At 47.8% G+C, this 18,683-nt stretch overlaps 6 protein-coding genes across 6 annotated transcripts; 1 reads left to right on the plus strand and 5 right to left on the minus strand.

Moving 5' to 3' along the window:
* Positions 1-663: 663 nt before the first annotated feature.
* M430DRAFT_113631 (hypothetical protein) lies at positions 664-1,737 on the minus strand. Its single transcript, XM_024861521.1, has 2 exons — positions 1,255-1,737; positions 664-1,201 (listed from the first exon to the last, which is right to left on the minus strand). Exons 1-2 carry the CDS (start codon positions 1,561-1,563, stop codon positions 701-703), a joined length of 810 nt encoding a protein of 269 aa, XP_024725678.1. The 5' UTR covers positions 1,564-1,737; the 3' UTR covers positions 664-700.
* Positions 1,738-3,992: 2,255 nt separating this feature from the next.
* Positions 3,993-5,204, minus strand: M430DRAFT_38837 (hypothetical protein). The gene has a single exon (XM_024867280.1). It carries the CDS (start codon positions 4,821-4,823, stop codon positions 4,260-4,262), a length of 564 nt encoding a protein of 187 aa, XP_024725679.1. The 5' UTR covers positions 4,824-5,204; the 3' UTR covers positions 3,993-4,259.
* Positions 5,205-8,650: 3,446 nt separating this feature from the next.
* M430DRAFT_15385 (hypothetical protein) lies at positions 8,651-9,994 on the minus strand (the record flags this gene model as incomplete). Its single annotated transcript, XM_024863232.1, has 3 exons — positions 8,651-9,396; positions 9,453-9,882; positions 9,941-9,994. The coding sequence occupies 3 exons, from the start codon at positions 9,992-9,994 to the stop codon at positions 8,651-8,653; spliced, it is 1,230 nt and encodes a 409-aa protein (XP_024725680.1).
* Positions 9,995-10,619: 625 nt separating this feature from the next.
* Positions 10,620-14,036, minus strand: M430DRAFT_63326 (hypothetical protein). The gene is made up of 5 exons (XM_024869049.1): positions 13,945-14,036; positions 13,699-13,885; positions 11,201-13,646; positions 10,949-11,153; positions 10,620-10,892 (listed from the first exon to the last, which is right to left on the minus strand). The coding sequence occupies exons 1-5, from the start codon at positions 14,022-14,024 to the stop codon at positions 10,853-10,855; spliced, it is 2,958 nt and encodes a 985-aa protein (XP_024725681.1). The 5' UTR covers positions 14,025-14,036; the 3' UTR covers positions 10,620-10,852.
* A 194-nt stretch (positions 14,037-14,230) lies between these two features.
* Positions 14,231-15,988, minus strand: M430DRAFT_113636 (hypothetical protein). The gene is made up of 6 exons (XM_024861522.1): positions 15,854-15,988; positions 15,712-15,807; positions 14,810-15,658; positions 14,694-14,758; positions 14,530-14,641; positions 14,231-14,466 (listed from the first exon to the last, which is right to left on the minus strand). The coding sequence occupies exons 1-6, from the start codon at positions 15,953-15,955 to the stop codon at positions 14,428-14,430; spliced, it is 1,263 nt and encodes a 420-aa protein (XP_024725682.1). The 5' UTR covers positions 15,956-15,988; the 3' UTR covers positions 14,231-14,427.
* Positions 15,989-16,272: 284 nt separating this feature from the next.
* M430DRAFT_47203 (hypothetical protein) lies at positions 16,273-18,427 on the plus strand (the record flags this gene model as incomplete). Its single annotated transcript, XM_024867908.1, has 5 exons — positions 16,273-16,525; positions 16,637-16,792; positions 16,848-18,000; positions 18,061-18,201; positions 18,256-18,427. 5 exons carry the CDS (start codon positions 16,273-16,275, stop codon positions 18,425-18,427), a joined length of 1,875 nt encoding a protein of 624 aa, XP_024725683.1.
* Positions 18,428-18,683: the final 256 nt, after the last annotated feature.

Genomic DNA, 18,683 nt, shown 5'->3' on the forward strand with positions numbered 1-18,683 from the left:
TTCTATTTTAAGCACCTTGCCTTGAAATCTCGGAGTCTCGGAGGTTTATTTTTATGTTTACCCCGCGTTTTTGGGAGCGCCGTCGATTTTTGATGAGTGGGGAATGGAGGGAGGGATGATGTGATGTGATGTTTGGCGGAGGGCGGGAAGGGGAAGGGGAAGGGGGACGCGGATTTAGCTATAGCAGGGGCAATCAAATACGTACCTATATTATGAATATCCTAGATAACAGTCCTATCGTTCTACTATGTAGTTCTGCAGGAGGAGTGCCTGTAATAGAAGTCGCGGTAGGAGCCTGAAAGGCTTAGGGGATTTGTCTCTACTCACCGTCATGGAGCTAGCTAGCCTTTACTCTGAGAAATCTTGTCTTCATTGAAATCTGTGGAAGACAAGGATAGAAAATTATAAAGCATATTGCTCGGGCTATGAAAGCACTTCCCGTCCAAGCTGTATATCTGCATGAAAGCTACCAACCAGCAACAGCTACCCTGGCTGTATGGTGAGATATCTTTCTACCCTTCGCTGTCAAGCGCCTGAATTGGATAGAATGTTGATGAGAGCAATGAAAATGTGGAACTGTCCGACGTCCCTTCCGGAACCCAGCCCCAGGTACGATGTAGGATCGATGAACGAAAGCAGTGTAAGCAAGACCGGCTTACCCAAGGTAACGCCATGCTTCCACCGACCTCAACCCGTTCCTCTATCCAGAGATCATCCTGCCAACCATATTCTGGATCCCGTCTCTCGCATTCTGTTGCACTACGTTGAACCGCATAACACCACAGGACTCACTCTCGAAGTGTTGTACGAGCGAACTGAGCAACTTGTAGTTTCTGTGACAGCTAGGTTGCGGGCACCGATAGAGAGCCTGCTCATGTGCCGGGCTTTTGAGATGCATATTCAAGCTAGACAGCCTACCAAACACCTTTCTGCACAGATAGCATTGGTAGCCGGATCCATTCCATGATGCTTCCGTAGCAAAAGTTTCTGTGTCTTCATAGTCTGGCATGGTGAGCAAGCGATTGGTGATGACGTGACCCCGATCCAGCTGCTGAATGGTCCGGTCGATCTGTGCGCGGTTGATACCTGAACTACAGGTTCCGGACTCGAGATGGATGGTAACGCCAGATGCCGTCGCAAAGGAATTCTTGCAGAAGGGGCACTGAATGGTTGTTCCTACATGGACTCTGGAATGCTGGTGCTGAGGAAATAGTTAGTTTCGCGGTGCAAGGACATGCCGATGGTTGGCTGTACCTGCAAGAGACAGTTCGCATCATTAAACATGCGCTCACATGGGGCACAGTAACGCTCCCCGTGGCTATTCACACAGTGCATGTGCCTTGCACTGGAGGTCCAAAAGTCTCGAGTGCAGGCAAAGCAGGGGAACTCCGGCTCTGGATCATTCCCATATTGGGCATAGACGATGCCGGTGTACACCACCCTAGGCTCCGGCTCTGGATCACTCTTGTATCGATAGGGCATATGTGCGAAGCTGTTATCGAGATGGTTCTGGTAGCCATTGAGGGTGCTGAAGAAACGATCACACGGATTGCAGTACGGCATGTTGGGATGCTCCGCTGAAGAAGAGATGTCTGTCTTGATGGGTGGCTTGGATAATCAACGAAAGGGGGTTCAGTGAGGGTGGAAAGGGGATGGACGGGATGGTGAAGTAGAAGAAGTTGTCGACAAAGGAAAAAGGGGAGAGGAGAGAGAGAGGAGAGGAAGATGGAAGGAAAGAAAGGAACATCGATAAGATAACCGGAATCGCTTCGCTCCACAGGAAACACCCCTGCTACCTCGGCTAATTTTAAGTATCTTCGTATTTCCCAGATTGTACTACGGTAATACGGGGGATCTGTAATTAAGGCTGATCATGTACTCCGCCAAGAGCTTTAACCTTCTTCTTGAGTTCTTATCCAACTTCCATTGTTCCTTTCCTGCTGCTATCCCGAAGAGGATTGGAAGATTTTATATTCAGAATATTTATCTCGAAACCTGTCTCCTCTCCAATCTTTATTTCTCACTCCTTGGCGCGTCAATATTCCAAGGTCAATTGATGCAAGTCGCCCAGAACAGGGATTTGGTGGCCCCTGTATCTATGTTGTATCTCGGGTCCCTCCCCTATTTGTCCAGATTTTCCCTCTGAATACTTTAGTCTTTTACTGCGCTACTTTCTTCCAATTATACAGCCCCGAGTTTCTACCTACTTCCACTTCTATGGTTCTACGGAGGTATACTCCAAAATCAGCCAACTTTTCCTCTCAAGAATGCGGCCAAAAGGCCATCCTGGAAAATCAATAGTTTGATTTGTAAACTGCAGTTTCACAGCGTCTGTAGCCTTTGCTCTGGCCACTCATTTTGACATGTCATTTCCATATAATTATGCATTCAGCAGGAGACTGATATCCGATTTGACCGGTGCGGCAGTACCACCACCTCTCTGATTTATTTAACAAGATGTATATCTTGGATAAAATTAGTGCAGGGATCGTCATTATCACAACTGAAATATCTCCATCTGGGAACTCAAAAAGGGGAGTGCTATTACAATTTACAGGGAAAGACGCGATATCCTCTGAACCATGATATATGTGCCTAAGAGCCAGAGTATCCACCACTTCCAACATGAACTACCTATAAGTTAGGGGTAACGATCCCTATTTTCATGAACCAGGGATCAGCTGGTAATTAGGGGAACGTGATCCGTTACCCGGTAGGTGATCCCCCAGATCGATAGATCCAGCCGGTATAGATATGCCGAATATGCCCCTATAGACCTATGGTAAGCTTTTTTTTGTGTTAGCTACCCTGCTTGGAATGTAACAATTCAGGTCAATCCATTTGAAATTCTTCCTGTCTTTACTGAAATAACCCATCTTTACATCACTTTTTGATCCCTCAATTTGACAATACTCCTTGAAATCAACTCAAACTCTGAAAGCACCTCCCTACCTAACTATTTAAACATGTTCTCTCTCTATCAGCTTCTTTCAGATTGATCAAAGATTCTTAGCAAAACAAGTGTCAAGAGAGAGATCCGCGATTAACAGCAGGGCGATGCGATCAAACCATGGCAGCACGGCGTCGACGAGGCGGACAAACCCCGCGCATGGACGCTATACGACCCAGCCAAGTTGCCCATGGTGTACCAGAGTCAATTCCACGATTCAGAAGGGCTTTTCACTATTATCATCTGTTGTCATTACGCCTATCGCTGCCAAACTAAACGTCATCATTGTCATTTCGTCTGTTGTTGTCATTTTCCGGTCGTTGTCATTTTATCTCTTATTGTCAATTAGCTAGCTATTGCTATCATATCAGCCGCAGGTCACTTTCTAGTGCTGAATGCGGCTCTGACTGTTTTGGGTGATCTGTGGGCAGTTCAGCCATTGAAGTAGGCTCTCGCCGGACCAGGCATGAACCGATCGATGTCTTCGATGTTGCGTTCGAATCAAGGGTGTCGAATTTGCTACGAATAAGCCCTACCAACTGAGCGACCTTTTCCCTCTTTGAAATGGCGCTTACTTTCGTGGGCAAGTTGCAACCAATCTGCCCTGTCTTTTGGTTAAACATAAACTTTTTTGAACAGCTCTTGTGAGTGCCACGATATTCATTCTCATGCCGTCTTCTTTCTGCTTGGTGTCCGAGGCTCTTTTCGCAACCAGGAAACCCGCACTTAAACTTTAGCTTCCGGGCTTGAAGGTATGCCATGATGCTCAAGAGTATTCCATAACGTCAAAATATGAAGGGCCTTATAGAACATATATCAAGAATGAGTGAATCTTCTGGACTTACGCTGACAAATAACTCTACCTGAACAACCGCCCAGGGTCCTAGAAGAATGACCTGAAATACAGATTAGCTCTAGTAATTCTTTTTAGGTAGTCAAAAAGAGAGAGAGAAATAAAAGAGGTCTAGGTTTGGAGGATCGAAAAGCCAGTACTTTACTTCAAGGCACCCGGATACAAGGAGAAGATTGTTGCTTGAAATTTCGTACATTGGAAAAAAGCGCAACCTATCTAATCAGACAAAAATCCCAAAGTATCCCTCTGATAAAAGCTTCATGCTTTTATCTTAATCCTTTTAAACTCCATAACTCCATGCTAAAATGCTTTTGGGTTGGCTGGAAAACGAAATCCATGCCTCATATGAACAGCCACTTCCAAGTCCCGCGATTTTCCCAGTTCGCGATTCCATCACATATACCAAAACGCGATCTTCTTGGACACCAGTCAGTTTTCGGTCAAGACAGGAATCCCCTAGGCCGCTGGCTCCGCACCGGCACCGGATGATTCGCCGCCGTGGAAGACGTCGTTCCAAGCGTTCTTTGCTGAGTTCCAAAGTTCGTTTCCAGTTTGTGCAACGCCATTCACTGCACTTCCGGTGTCTGATACCTTTTGTGCTCCATTGACGAACTTGTCGGTTTTTGATCCCTTTTCTGTTGGGGTGGCTCCAGGTGCATGTTCCGCGGTGTTTGTAGGATCCGCGGTTTTTGAGCTCGCTGGGGCGTCCGTAGTCGTGGGCTTTTTGTTTTTGTTGAAGAGGCCGCGTTCCTCATGTTTCACCCCGGGAGTAATCTCGGGCCAGTGGCTCAATTCTTCCTTAATGCGAGAATATGTTTCCGGCTTGAATCTCCCGGAAGAGACCACGCTGTTAGGGATCGTTTCTCTATTCAAGATATATGAACCCGGCACGATTCTCTCGGAAGAGATCAGGTTGTCATGAGTTGGGGTAGAAGCAGGGCCCGGGATAGGAGAAGCAAAGGCAGGGAGAGCGAGAAGAAGAGCTGCGAGAGCGGCTGTTTGTTGCTTGGAGAACTGCATATTGAAGAAAGATTCTTGATTGAATGGAGGAAGGAAAATAGGATAAGATCTCGAGGAATGAGTTGCTGGAAAGTAATGCGGATGTTGATGTTCTTTGTATTGATCGGATTGATGCTGTTGTTCTGAATGAGAGAGATCGGAAGTGCAGGTGAATTAGCCAAACTTATATATTTGCGAGCAGCGATGAGCTTCGCTGGAAGGAATGCCAATGTTCACAACTTCATTAGGGAAGCCACCCTCAGGAGTCCTCCTCTGGGATTAAGCCAAGAAGTTTATTACAATCAGCCTCAAGTCGTGCGTGGTAGAAGGATCGTTTGTTCTTGGGACGAGGTCTGGAGCTTCCTCACCATTGGTGCAAGGTTTGTTTGAGGCTGAGGCATCCCAGCTGCAAGGTTCCGGCTCCCTCGGGAACGCTCGGCCCGGAAAATATGAGGCGCAGGGGACTCGGCATTCAACAGCCGAGAACCAAGGATCAGCTATCGGGTATCGACTATCGGGTATCGTCAGCGAATGGCAGGACTGGAGGCAATAATACACACGTGCCCACTCCTACTGAACAACAGTTTCATGTGTCTCTTTCTGTGAGGGTTTCCACGTGGTGGTGGAGGATGATAACCAAAAGTGGCTCTGCAGCAGCCGCTTTCCCCAGGATCAGAGCGCTTTGATTTCAAGCTCCCTACGGAGTGAGGCCCCACCACAAGAAATCCAAACCTCCACTGTCAAGGTGGCTTTCGCATATGATAAACTGCCAGCGCTTTGAATTGCGCGAATTGCTATTCTTTTTTTGTGCTTTGATTTCATGTTCGATACCGAGTTCAGACCTTCCCATAGCGATAGAATTAGATCAAAGGATGCGATTCGACAGTGAGGTTCTCCCAGGCATTCTCATCGCTGTCTCGCGTATCTGTCGATAGGAAGCTCCACGCCGCCGCCTCACAGCCACGAACCATATCTCCGCAGCCTCTTTCCCCGCCGCTTCCAACCAACCATCCATTCGTCATCACTTGTTCTGAGAAAGGGTCTTTGCAACTCAATTGTCTCCCCTTGGCGACAATGCAGATCCGATGGCTAGGTCAAAGTTTCAACGTGCTCCCTCCGTAACGTAACACGCGCGAGAATCAATCAGGAATTGACGATATAAAGGTCTGAAAACAACTCTCCCAGGTGATCTGAAACCAGATATCGATTGTGGAACGCTGGCCAAATTCCGCCATGTATCGCTGCATATGGAATGAGCAAAGCCGTCGATCTCCTGGAGGAGACTGAAGTCGTCAATAGGAATAACATTCGAAACCCCGAGGATTGAGAGTTAAATTCTGACCGGTCCACAGACTATAGATAGTGATTCGATAGAAGGACAGGCTGCTATATATAAAACCACATGTAACTTGGCATTATGGCATATGTATCTTGGCAGCGCGGCATTCTTAGTGTACGTGAATGAAGAAAGAAACATACTCCGTATGCGATACTAAACGTCAATAAGCGAAAGTGACTAACCCAAATAGGTATTGCCCCTGATTCAGGGGCTAGTTCTCAGCAACAAGGGGACTATCCTTAAACTTCTCATTAGACAACTTCTCTAGACTCTAAGGCTCTCGAAGGAAGTTATTATTGAGCGCCGTATCTTCCTCGGCAGAAGCCCAAGAGCTCGGACCACCTCTTCAACGTCACCTCATGCCTCACTGGAGACTTCAATGTACTCTATCAAACACAATTGACCTTCAGCAGCTTGAATCTTTCCGAATCTTAGGCAAATCACAGGGAGACATTATTTAATACAAATGTCATCTTTGAACCTTAGGGCTTGTAGTCAATGTGCTCTGATCTTTTGGGGGAGAAAAAAAGAAAACACATATGGTTCGGAAATGAGAACAGAAGGAATTACAAGTGTTAATTGAAAGGTTTTATAGCCTTGTTCAAAACCAATTATAAACTTGGATCTAGATTTATGTAATATTTCTACAAATACTGAGGTTATTTGTGTTTTGGGATAGCAATTGTTTAGTCAAGTAGTGCGAACGAGAAGTGAATTGAATCCCGTCGTGGTTACTGGCCGCGAGATCTCCGCCAGACGCGTGCGTGGTTTTGGTTTTGGTCTCGAGGTTCATCTGGATAGTATCAATTCTCTGTACTTTCTAGATGTACTGTTACATTATACAAAGGGAGCAGGTCTCAGAAGTAGTGAAATTCCTCACATGCTGAGAAGGATCTCTTTTCGTTGTGACGCGAGCCTCTACACCACATCCAAGAGATAAACAAATCAACAAGCAAGCAATAGCAGGACAGTAAAACCAAAAAAATATATTATACTCTTGTGGCCAAGCAGGCAAGGATATCTAGGGAGGAGGAGCTTGTACTTACAGGTTGGCGGCTTCGTTTCCTAGGTCGCGCACTTAGTTTAACTTTTTGTGGCTCCAAACGACAAGTCGAATGGGGGGTTTGAAATCCTACAATAGTCAGCAGCTAACCATGATGGAGATCGGTGCCTGGATTGTCAGCTAGCAGTGTTCTCAAGAGAACGCCCGCAGGGAGACGCCCCGTAGGGATATTATCACCAAGTAGGGGTGTTTCGCAGATGAGCAGTTACCTCGCGGTCTGGCCTCGGTGTGCGAACACTTTGTTCCCTATAGGTGTTTGCATCACTTTCTCGCCCGGGTGAGAATCAGCAGAGCGCATGCATGCTAGCTTTTTCCCTCCCTGGAGGAATCGGCTAAGGGGACGTGTCGCGTCCGAACTGTACGACACGTCTCACTAAGAAGTGATCAGTTTTCTTAGTATAAGTTGCACCTGGAACTTGTTAGTAACAGATTTTCCAAACTGTAAAGGCTGAACCTCTACCGCTTGGCCACAAGAGTATAGTTTTAGACGTCTTTTCTCTTTTCTCGATCTATATAGGTGCCTACAAGGCTCGCTTGTATTGAATTTGATGTCTGGGTTAGCATCCAAAAAAATGTCTCTTAAATTCTAGATAATAGCAAGGCAACACCTGTCTTATGGGTTAAATTAAGGATTCAGAGCTTGCTATTTATTAATTGTCTTTTTATTTCTTGATATTTGTGGTATGCAAAGCCCATGGTGTTGAGAAGCCCCAGTGTTGAGAGATTCTTAATTCACGTGTCACAAGGCTTCATCTTCTCGAGGACCACCAACAAGGGCCTATTCACTTTACGCGTCTTTTCAAAGCAGAAACCATACTCGTTGGCTTAACAGCTGGTACTACAACTTTTGCGTGTCTCTTTTGACTTGTTACATGTCATACCGGTGGTAGAAAGAGAATCGCTGGAAGGTACCTTCAGACTTCAGAAGAATAGCGTACCCCGAGTTCCTAGTAGAAGATCCAACCCAATTTTCCAACTTGTTTGCAAGTAAGATTATCACATAAAGTAGAGAGTGATACTTGGAAGATGTAAATAGAAAGAAATATATAAGCATTCTATTAATATTCGCACTATCTATCCGGTTCTGTTGTTTGGTATCCCCTATTGGTATTATGCTGACTTCCTTTGCCGAATTCTGCCACTGAAGTCTGAAGTAAACGCCATCATCCAATGGACCGTGCCCCCATCTATACTCCATTGCCAATATGCCAAAGCCAATGTGATATCTCCAGGCCACCAGGCCAATTGCTCACTACCGGGTTCCATTGCATGAGCAGTTTCCAACTTTCCATCAACCTTCAATCAGATAAATAAGAAGAGAGATAGAGAGAATGCAAAGTGTCCCCCCGAATATGTAGCCGGGCGAGATGTAACGTCTGAATTGTCTGCAGTAATAATGCATTAGAGCATTGCCCTCCCCCCCACCCAGTTCTTCGCGTAGCGCCATCAAACATCCGTCATAATGTCATCCTCCACATTCTTTGGAGCTTTCATAACAGCCATCTCTTCGTGATCTTTATCCTCTTGCTGACTTAACCTTTCAAGAGTGTCATGTGGAATCGGATCCTCTGTCGGCTCATCAATGTCCATCGGTGAGCTCTGCGCACTCGACTGACTTGAAGACGTTGCGTTCTCTATGAGGCTGGAGCCTTGAGGCTTACTGGAAACAAAAAGTCCCATACTATTGGAACCACTTATGCTGGAAGCAGTGTCTGGTAGCTGTGAAGACGAAGAGGTGCTTGCAAGATCGAGGCCTAGATTCATAGCCGTCTGGTCGGAGATGTGGCCCTGGCTGGAAGAATGAGGATAAGAGGCCGCGTTTTGGGACGAACGATATCGTGAACCACTGGGTAAGCCTGTGGGCGGATTGTTGGAATTGTCTGAGGTGCCGGAGTGGGAAGCAATTTGTCTTGAAGATGGCTGGGAATTGGGATTGGCCCATGCGTATTTGGAAGAGTCACGAAGGTTTCTGGGAAGTTTGTGAAAGGAGTCATGGCCCGTACGGGTAGCTGGTCGAGCCGCTGTTCCAGAATTTGCTGCATTCCAGTCTTTGAAAGATTGGAAGACATTGGGTGCAGCTGACGGAGCTGCTTGGTTAGATCCAGGCCATTTGACTCGGCTGGAAGCAGCAGCTATATCGGCTTGTTTCCAAGGGTCGACCATTGATCTTGTTGTGACATCGTCTTCTGCTTCTTCAATTGTTTAGTGATTATTGCGGTTTTCAAAACAGATCAATAGAAGAATTTACCATGACCCCACTCCAACCCTTGCATACTAGCAGTGTCTTGGTTCAAAGCCCTGCCATCCACAATGCTGCGCTTCTCCATTTCGTCCGCTTTTCGCCAAAGATTCCACTCACTCAAACTGCCGTCATAATCGAACTTAGTAGGCCTGTCCCACAATCTCTTCAAGCCCCTCGTGATTCGACCTCGAGTCGCTCGTTCCATGTAGCCACCCTGACCGACAACCCCCTTGCGCTCCACCAACATCCTGTCAATCATCCTTGTCACCTCTCTCTTGCTAATATCCTTCTCGAAATCGTTCTTGTAGACGGAATTGTTAAGAGCCGTAGCAAATTCCAGATATGCGTTCTTTTTCGCAGCTCCAGGGGCGTCAGATCGTTTGCTACGATCTTCAATGTGAAGACCCTTAGCCATGAGACAGAGAAGGGTATGTTTCTATGGAAGGTCCCGTTAGATATTATCTGCGTAAATAAAGTGGGAGTAGAAGACTTACCTCAAAGTTGGTCCATTTGCGTGTCGTAGTGCTGGTTCGTCTATTGGGAGACATGATGTATTCCTTGTAATAGCCAATGATACGGTTACAGCGCGCTCTTGAGTTAAGATGTGTGGGTTGGATAGTGTTGTCCGAAGCTTCAAGGTACTCAAGTGTAGAAGATCTGAGCTTGAAGTTCAGAACTCGAAGATCGGGCCTCCTTCAATGTTGAAAGGTCATCCTACGCTCGGGATAAAACAAAGATCAAGAAAAGAAACGATAAAAGAGTACGCATAGACGTTGATACCGAGGCTGGTAATAAAGAGTAAGCCTGGTGGATCTAAATGTGTTTCGGAACCCTAAAAGGCTTCGTTGTTGAGGACTTGAGAGTATAAAGGCGAAGAGTCTCAAAGATGATATAACGTTTCTTTGCTGCTAGTTCATAAAGGTACAAGGTAGGTAAGATAGATAGTAAATAGATAAGAACGATACGAGGAAGATGAAATGTTTCTGAAGTTGGTAAGAGCTTTCGATAGGGGGGTTCACGTGACATAAATTCAAATTGTAAAGTACCTTAAGGTAAGATAAAGAAGTAAGAAGTATAGAAATTCACTTGGAGATTGGGTCCCGTAAGGATATAATTGCTCATATTCAAGCCAAAGTAATGCATTAGTGGAATCAAATCTCTTGAAGTACCTACAGACGATAGGGTGGTAGAGTATGATCATACTTATGATAGCGTCTAAAACGGCTACTAGGCAAGTAAGTAGCATGCAGTATACTGGAGACACAACAATGCGCCAAGGAGCATGAACTATACACCCACAACAAAAACTAGATCACAGGAGGATTTCCCCCGGACTGTCATTAACCCGTCTAGATGCCAGATATCCAACGCCGCTTAAGATGCACCCGCTTTTCACGAAAAGCCACCTAATATATACCCTGAGTGCGATATTGGAATGTGTCGTAACTAGTCGCTATTAGCAAGATATCGTGGGGAGAGACAAGGGAAATTGGAAGGCTCACAGTCGTGTGTAGTAGCTTCCCAAGGACTTGCCAATCAAATCTGTCTCCACAAACTGCTCTGCATCGTCTGCACTGAGCTGTAATTGAAATCGTTGCCGCAAGCTATTGGTTGCTTGTTGCACGCCATATGAGAAGCAAGGCATATTCGAACCCTTCCCCATTATGCTGACCAAGTCAATTAAGTAATCCGCAGATCGCCGAAGAGCTGTATGAGGTCAGAATGGCTTGGGGCATTGGAGTGTTTTTTCCTACCTTGGAAAGCCTGCTTGCATAATTTCTTGTAGTCTTCAAATGCCGGTGATCCAACCCCTCCGAGGACATCGACATAGTCTTGTGTCAATTTGAAAGGCGCAGCCTCAAAACCAACAGAGCCTGGGGAATTGGACAGCATGAATCCAAAATCAATATGAATGATGTGGCCCTCATTGTCAATGAGAACATTGCCATTATGGCGGTCTTTAAGTTGTAGAATGTAGGAGATGATACTGTATGCAGCAAGAGACCGCTTGAAAGCATCTTCTGCCGCCTTGTAGGCGTCACTATCCACTGGCCCAAAGGTTTTGACGAAATGATCTTTCAGTGTAGCAATTCGTCCTCGAGGATTCTGGCCAGCTTCAATTGTAGCGAGCGTCAAGCTCCGTTTGAGGGAGTGTAGGGAGACTCCATTAGTGATAGTTTCGATGAGGCCAGAAGATTCCCCAGTGACCAAGATCCGCATCCGCTTAACCCAGACAGGGACCTTTGCGTCCTTCCAGATCTTATCGCAAACTTGAATAAGTTGGCAAGCAAATGCCTCTTGCCTCAGATCAGCCCCTGTCTTGACGATAACACTGAGGACATCCCAGTTCTTCATCCAGCCATAGGGGGAGGTTTTTCGAATCCGCTCCTTTTTGTCATGCCAAGCTTCTCCAAAAGTTGCAGCGCTAGGGTCGTCTCTGTCACCTTTTCTTCGTACTCCACCAGTCTTCTGGTCGTTCTCCATACGAGCAGCTCCTGCACCAGCATTCAGCGTAGAATCGGCCGTCTCTTCCCCAATATCGTCGGGTCCCACAGTCGCTGCAGCGGCATTCGCATTCGCCATAATCATTTCAAATGTAGGACCAGGGGCTTGTGAGGTATCTTCTAACTCAAAGCTCTGTTCTTCTAAGCTTTGCATGCTAGCAATAATCCTTGCTCGAATTGCAGCGACCTCACTCTTAGGCCGCTTCCCGCTTGTCGACTCGAGCTGCGCCAGCATTTGTGATGCAGTCCGCATGTGAGTGGCCAACGCAGAGAAATCTGGCTGATCGGCTGCGCCATGTCTACCAGATTTGGGAAGAGTCATTTTCCGGCCCGGGCTGTTTGATCGCGAGGTTGATGCTCCAGAGGTTCTAGGAGTCGCGAGCCCAGAGAGAGTGGACAGCGTTGTGGTACCACTCGACAGTCGAGGCAGATGAGGCATTGAAGCGGTTTCCTTCGACAGAGGGCCATCGGAAAAAGACTTGATTAGTGGAGAACTTCCCAGGTCCCCAGATACAGGCTCAAAAACGCTATCAGGCGGAGTTTCAGTGACCTTAACCTCGTTTTCATGTGGTATACGTGGAGATTCCGAAAGATCAAAAATGCGCCTGCGGCCTGTTCCTTGCTCGGAAAGGAGCTTGCGCAGTAATCTCTCATTATCCGGGGTATCTGGTTCGAAGGAAAAATCATCTCTTAGTACTTCCACCATCAGCAGGTATGGGACTTTCTCCGCGCTGTTCAAGACCGTTGCCTCAGCAGGGTTTAAGCGCACGATTCGGTGGTGTCGACTTTTACCTGGTGCCCCGTCCACCAATGTTGCAGGACAAATAACGGGTATATCGACTTCAGCCGGCAAGTCCTGGGCAATAAGAGCAAGCTCGGCGCGCAACGCACTAAGACGCGCTTGTTTAGGAACAATTACCAGACGATTCGATATATCCTCCAGAGCGTTTATGAATTGTGTTTCGCAGCGGAAATAGTTTTGCCGTAGCAATTTGATCTTTTGAGAATCGCTTAACACAGATGGAGTTAATGGTCTCGGCGATGGCTGGACACGCCTTCTGCTTGGAAATTCGGTGGCTCGACGTATAAGCCCAGCAGTAGCAGGGGGAGATGGTCTTGGTACCACTCTTGGGGAGCGCGAATCAAGGAGTGGAAGAGAGGAGGAACTGAGTTGAGGATCAGCTTCTTGCAGGTTGAGATGTGGTGGCCGTCGAGCTTCTAATGCGCTCCTTCGACTTGGAGTGGGAGATTGTAGTCCATCATGGGACGAGGGTCTAGTCAACGTTGGACGGCGATCAAAAGGCGAGGAAGTATTGGGAGCGCTCGTTATCCGTGAACCCTCCTTTGACTTCTTCGTCCTTGTCGACCCCGGCGTCACTGTGTGGCTGCGAACAATCCTTCCCACCTGGCTCGGGTCCGATATGACATCTCCACTTGACTGAGGTCTGCGCGCCTGGGCAATGGCTAGGGGACCGGCCCATCGTGGAAGGAATGGCACAGCAGCGCTCGCCATAACCAAGCTCGCAAGCACCGTAACTGGGAGCACATTCTCCTTGATCTTCTCGGTCCTTGCAAGCTCCGACACTCCAAAAACAATATGCTGCACTTTATTATATATCCTCCTACAGGTCTTGAAAGAATCTGATTGTGGATTTCCGGCGAGGTCGTGTAGATAGGTTTGGAATAACCAGAATGTCTACCGGTCGCGTTAGCCATGCTATCTTAGTCACTGACATTAAGGGGCTCACAAGCAGCGCCGCATTCACAGACTCCTCGCACAGATCCAGTATAAATTCCTCCAGAGCCATGGACTCATTGTTGACGCTCACGATGAGATGACATAACTGCGGCAGAAAGAACTCAATCTCTTCATAGCTGAAGTGTCGCAACTTTGAGCAGAGAACGTAGGTGATTCCCACATGTTCCGCATAACGTCTGTCGCGAGGTATTAGCTTTTTGATGGTGTGACAATGGATGCGAGATGGGTTCCGTACGAGAGGTAGGCTACAGAGAGAAAGGGGTCCTCGTTGAAGACATCGCTATCGAGGAATCTCCTCAACAAGGACCAAGACATTGGAAAAGATTGAACGGTGAAGAGAAAAGTTGGAGCTGAGGCGCGATGCCTCTAATAATCTCGACATCAACAGGTATGTCGGAGGCAGTTTAGCACGGCTGGGCAAGCCATGTAGAGGTAGAGGTTTGAACGGCGCGACTTTCTGGACAATGTCAATGTGGTCAAGTCGAGTATATCTGTGATAAATTCTGATTGGTGAGTATTTTACCGTTCGATTGCCGATGCTCTAGCGGCCGCTAGCCTCTACTCCAATGGAGCAGGCCCCTCCCCCTTTATCCGTATCACGTGATTGTCCTCAAGAATCATGATCTATTTACATCTAGGTAGATGGTCTACGGAATACAAACATAGAGATCGCTTTGAGATAGAGAAGTCCTTCCTAAGAACCGTAACACGGTACTGTCTAGTGCTCCGACACAAATACACCCGCCATTCCCATACCCTGTAACAGATTAGTCAGTGAGTTCTTGCTAGGCATATTATCCATGAGGGGTAGCTCTCTTACCGTTCCAACACACATCGACGTGACTGCAATCCTTTTGTCTTGTCTTCGCAACTCAGACAACGCTGTCACGACTTGACGAGCACCTGTACAACCAAGTGGATGTCCTAAAGCACTACAAACCATCGTAAGTCCAGTTTCTCATAAGTGTAGGAAGCCTTTCTTACATTGCACCTCCTCTTGGGTTGACCTTTGCTGGATCAAGACCGAGCTTATCAACGCAGTATACCCCCTAAATCGATATCAGTACATACTTTACCATATAGTATCAATCAAGTCTTACCATAGAAGCAAACGCCTCATTGATCTCGAACACATCCACGTCAGAAATACTCAAGCCCGTCTTCTCGAGGATCTTCGGGATTGCAATACTGGGTCCAATCCCCATGATACGTGGCTCCAGCCCAATAACTGTAGCACCACAGAACTTGCCAACGATGGGCTGTCCCAATTGCTCAGCTCGAGAACGCTTCATCAGCAGGACCGCCGCGGCTCCGTCGGTAATCTGCGATGCGTTTCCACCTGTTGTGGCACTGGGACTCCACTGGGGGAACGCGGCGCGAATCTTTCCCAGCGACTCCGCGGTCGTGCCATATCGAATTCCATCGTCTTGAGTGATTGTCTTCACAGAAACCTGGCCAGTCTTGGGATCTTTCCACTGGACTGTGACGGGGACGATCTCATCAGCGGACCAACCAGCTTTCTGGGCTTTCTCTGCCTTCTGGTACGAGGACGCTGCAAAGGCGTCCATGGCCTGGCGCGTGACACTGAACTGTCCTGCTACGTTCTCTGATGTCTGGCCCATAGGCTGGGTGTTTTGAGACGCAATGGGGTGGTTCAAAACCTTATCACTCATTGGGGGAGCGCCATTATCGGGGGTAGTGCTCATGCTTTCCGCACCTACCGCCAGACCAACATCAATGGAGCCTGCGATGATCTGATTGGCAATATTCTGCACAGCCAGTAGCCCCGAGGAGCAGAAGCGGTTGGCCACGGAGGCGGCCGTTGTGATCGGAAATCCTGCTGCGAGGACTGCTGATCGAGCGGCGTAAGCTTGCCCGACAGCGAGGACATTTCCAACACAGACATCTTCCACCAAAGCCGGGTCAAGCTTTGACTTCTCACGCACGGACTAGAAGAGTTATTAGAATTAATACAAAAGGTGAAATGAAATGGTCCCAGTACCGTCAACAGCGAAATCAAGAGATCATCTAAAGGAGTGTCTTTGAGACCGCCTTTCCGCGCCTTGGTGAGAGGTGTTCTCACAGCTAACGTGATGACCTAAATGCATTAGCCAGAAGCCTATAAATTCCCGAACTTTCCTCACAATATCATCCGGGTTCTTCTCCAACAGCTTGCTTTTTCCCGACGCCTTTGAGGGATTCAAATGTCCCATCACAGTGGATAGTCTTTCCCCGGCAGAAGCCATATTCGTAGATTGGCCTCTCAGAGACAATGCCTTCAAATCCTATGAAGTGTATTCTATAAGAAAGGCCGGATTGCAAGAGTCGAGAGAGGGATAAGAGATGTTGTCGCGAAACACGGGAATCCCCCACACCCCGCGGTCCCGCCTCCACATTATATATGTTCCCCCGTCGGCAGTTCGCGATAGCCGGCCGCCGAGGCATAAAGATGCCCGACCTCGTGGCCGTACTATAAACAAAGCATCAGATAATAAATACGAAGGCCAATTTGCCTTCTCGGCATTATTCGTATTTTCCTCTCCTTATTTCACATGAAAGAGCAATGGCTACTTCTACTATACCGTTGATCTCCGCCGCCGCTCTTGCAACGGGCGCCTACCTCAATGCTAGACTCGGCATCGGGCTCGATCTTAAACAACTAAGCTACGATCGGGAATGGCAGATTCGTCTGGGACAGAGACTTCAAATTTTGGGTGATACATGCACCCTTTATCGTATATTCGATATCGTGAAGCCAGATATCGAAGCTCTATGGTTTGAAGGGAGGACGTGGACTTATGGACAGCTCAAAAATGGTAAGGACTGATCGAGTGATAACGGTTTTTTATACATTGCTATGCTATTATCTTTGTAGATTTTTGTTTTTGGTTTATTCTTTTGAGGCGTTTCTAATGACAGAGGTATAGTGGTTATTCGGTTTGCTGCGTTCCTAAGTGAGAAGGGCATTAAGTCCAAGGACTTCGTTGCCGTCTTTACGACCAATTCCCCGGAAATGGTCATCACGGTGCTGGCCCTCTCCAAACTAGGGGCTGTGGCTGGTTTGATAAACACCAATCTTCGAGGTATTGCGAGATATCTCGTCATCTGTTATTGATCGTGAGCTGACTTTGGGTCCAGATGACACTCTGAAGCATTGTTTGGATATCTCAACCGCTCAGACAGTAATCTCTACCCCTGATTTGTCGGGATTTGTTAATGGAGACTTAAATCATTTCTCCATAAACCTCTCCTCGTTCCAGGATTTCCCTCCAGCAAGCAATGCCACGGTGACCCCAGTGGACTTGAACTCTCTCCCTACTCCCTCCGTGGTAGCTCCACCCGCGAAGGCTACTCCCAAGGACCTCTGCTGTCTAGTCTACACCTCTGGTACAACCGGGAAGCCCAAAGCCTGCGCCGTCCGCAACATACAAATCGCAATCGTATCCAACCCTTTAGCACAGGATATGCGGGATGTCAAGAAGTACTTCCCGCTACGGACCTACTCGCCGCTGCCGCTCTTCCACGGCACGGCCCTCTTCACAGGTCTCTGCTACAACATCGGCACCTCGTCCACCTTCTGCCTGGCCCGCAAGTTCTCCACGTCGCGCTTCTGGAAAGACGTCGCCGAGTCCCGCGCCACGCGCATCCTGTACGTCGGCGAGCTCTGCCGCTATCTCGTCTCGGCCCCGCCCTCGCCCTACGACCGCGCCCACTCTTGCATCGTGGCGGGCGGCAACGGCCTCCGGGCCGAGATCTGGGAGAAGTTCCGCGAGCGCTTCAACATCCCGGAAATCAGGGAGTTCTACCGCTCGTCAGAGGGCGTCGCAAAATTCGATAATTTTGGGAAAGCCGCGGCCGGGGCGGGCAAGCTTGGGTTCGCCGGTCCCATTAGAAGGTATTTTGAAGACACCACGTTTATCGTGAAGACCGATCCGGCGACAGAACAGGTTTACCGCGATCCCAAAACGGGATTCTGTGTCGAGGCCGGGTATGGAGAGGCTGGGGAGGCTATTGGTAGAGTCAAGGATAGGTCGATGCTGACGGAATATCTAAACAATCCCTCGGCGACTGAAGGGAAGCTCTTGAGGGACGTGTTCGCAAAAGGCGACTGTTTCCAGCGGATGGGCGACTTGCTGCTACGGGAATCATCGGGCTGGGTCCAATTCCACGATCGAATGGGCGACACGTTCCGGTGGAAAGGGGAAAATGTGAGTGCAGGAGAAGTGCGAGATCACATTGCGAAGCTTGCTGGTGTGCAGGATGCGGCGGTATATGGTGTGAAACTTGCCGGGTAAAACGAGCCAACGCAATCAAGCCCTCTCGAGACAACCCCTTGCTAATGAAAGACTAGCTACGATGGACAAGCTGGAGCCGCAGCTATCACACTCGATTCGTCGTCAGAGGAAGCATTCATGAAGCATCTCTATAGCAGTCTAAAGAAGACTGGGCTCCCAGCCTATGCTATACCGCGCCTTGTGCGAATAACACCCGAGTACGTATACCTCCTGAACAATGGAGCGAAAGCGCACTAATCTCAATATCACAGAATCGAAGCAAATGTAACCTTCAAGAAGGCGAAGATGGAGCTGGTGAAGAAGAGCTGGGACGAGAAGGCAGAGGGTAATAGAGATAAGCTGTATTGGCTCAACGGCAAAACGTATCAGAGACTCGATGGATCGAGCTGGGACGCAATTAAGCATGGAAGGGCAAAGCTATAGAAGATCGGGAGAGAAGCGGTATATTAGAATCTAGACAAGTTCAAATACTTAGTAATTTACTCGAATGGTTCTGGCCACTTGGTAAACATCATCAGGAGATTCGAGGGCTACAAAAGCAAGACGATAGCAGTAGCAATACCAATAGCAACACGCTGTGTAATAATAATCATTTAATTCCCACTTGTTATTCACAACTGCATTCTACCTCCTGTTTGCCCCTGATTTACAGTCAAAACTAGGGATGTGCTTGTGAGAA

This window comes from Amorphotheca resinae (assembly GCF_003019875.1).
Source record: "Amorphotheca resinae ATCC 22711 unplaced genomic scaffold M430scaffold_1, whole genome shotgun sequence".
Taxonomy (NCBI): Eukaryota; Fungi; Ascomycota; class Leotiomycetes; order Helotiales; family Amorphothecaceae; genus Amorphotheca; species Amorphotheca resinae.

Excerpts from the sequence above, each read along its gene's own strand:
- M430DRAFT_113631 (XM_024861521.1), bottom strand. The coding sequence starts at position 1,563 with ATGCCGTACTGCAATCCGTGTGATCGTTTCTTCAGCACCCTCAATGGC. Across the intron at positions 1,202-1,254 it reads ATGCGAACTGTCTCTTGCAG|CACCAGCATTCCAGAGTCCA; the intron begins GTACAGCCAACC and ends CTATTTCCTCAG.
- M430DRAFT_38837 (XM_024867280.1), bottom strand. The coding sequence starts at position 4,823 with ATGCAGTTCTCCAAGCAACAAACAGCCGCTCTCGCAGCTCTTCTTCTC.
- M430DRAFT_63326 (XM_024869049.1), bottom strand. The coding sequence starts at position 14,024 with ATGTCTTGGTCCTTGTTGAGGAGATTCCTCGATAGCGATGTCTTCAAC. Across the intron at positions 13,886-13,944 it reads CTCTCTGTAGCCTACCTCTC|ACGTTATGCGGAACATGTGG; the intron begins GTACGGAACCCA and ends ACCTCGCGACAG. Across the intron at positions 11,154-11,200 it reads ATGCAAGCAGGCTTTCCAAG|CTCTTCGGCGATCTGCGGAT; the intron begins GTAGGAAAAAAC and ends GACCTCATACAG.
- M430DRAFT_113636 (XM_024861522.1), bottom strand. The coding sequence starts at position 15,955 with ATGGCTTCTGCCGGGGAAAGACTATCCACTGTGATGGGACATTTGAAT. Across the intron at positions 14,642-14,693 it reads AACCCAAGAGGAGGTGCAAT|TGCTTTAGGACATCCACTTG; the intron begins GTAAGAAAGGCT and ends GATGGTTTGTAG. Across the intron at positions 14,467-14,529 it reads CGTCGATGTGTGTTGGAACG|GGTATGGGAATGGCGGGTGT; the intron begins GTAAGAGAGCTA and ends AATCTGTTACAG.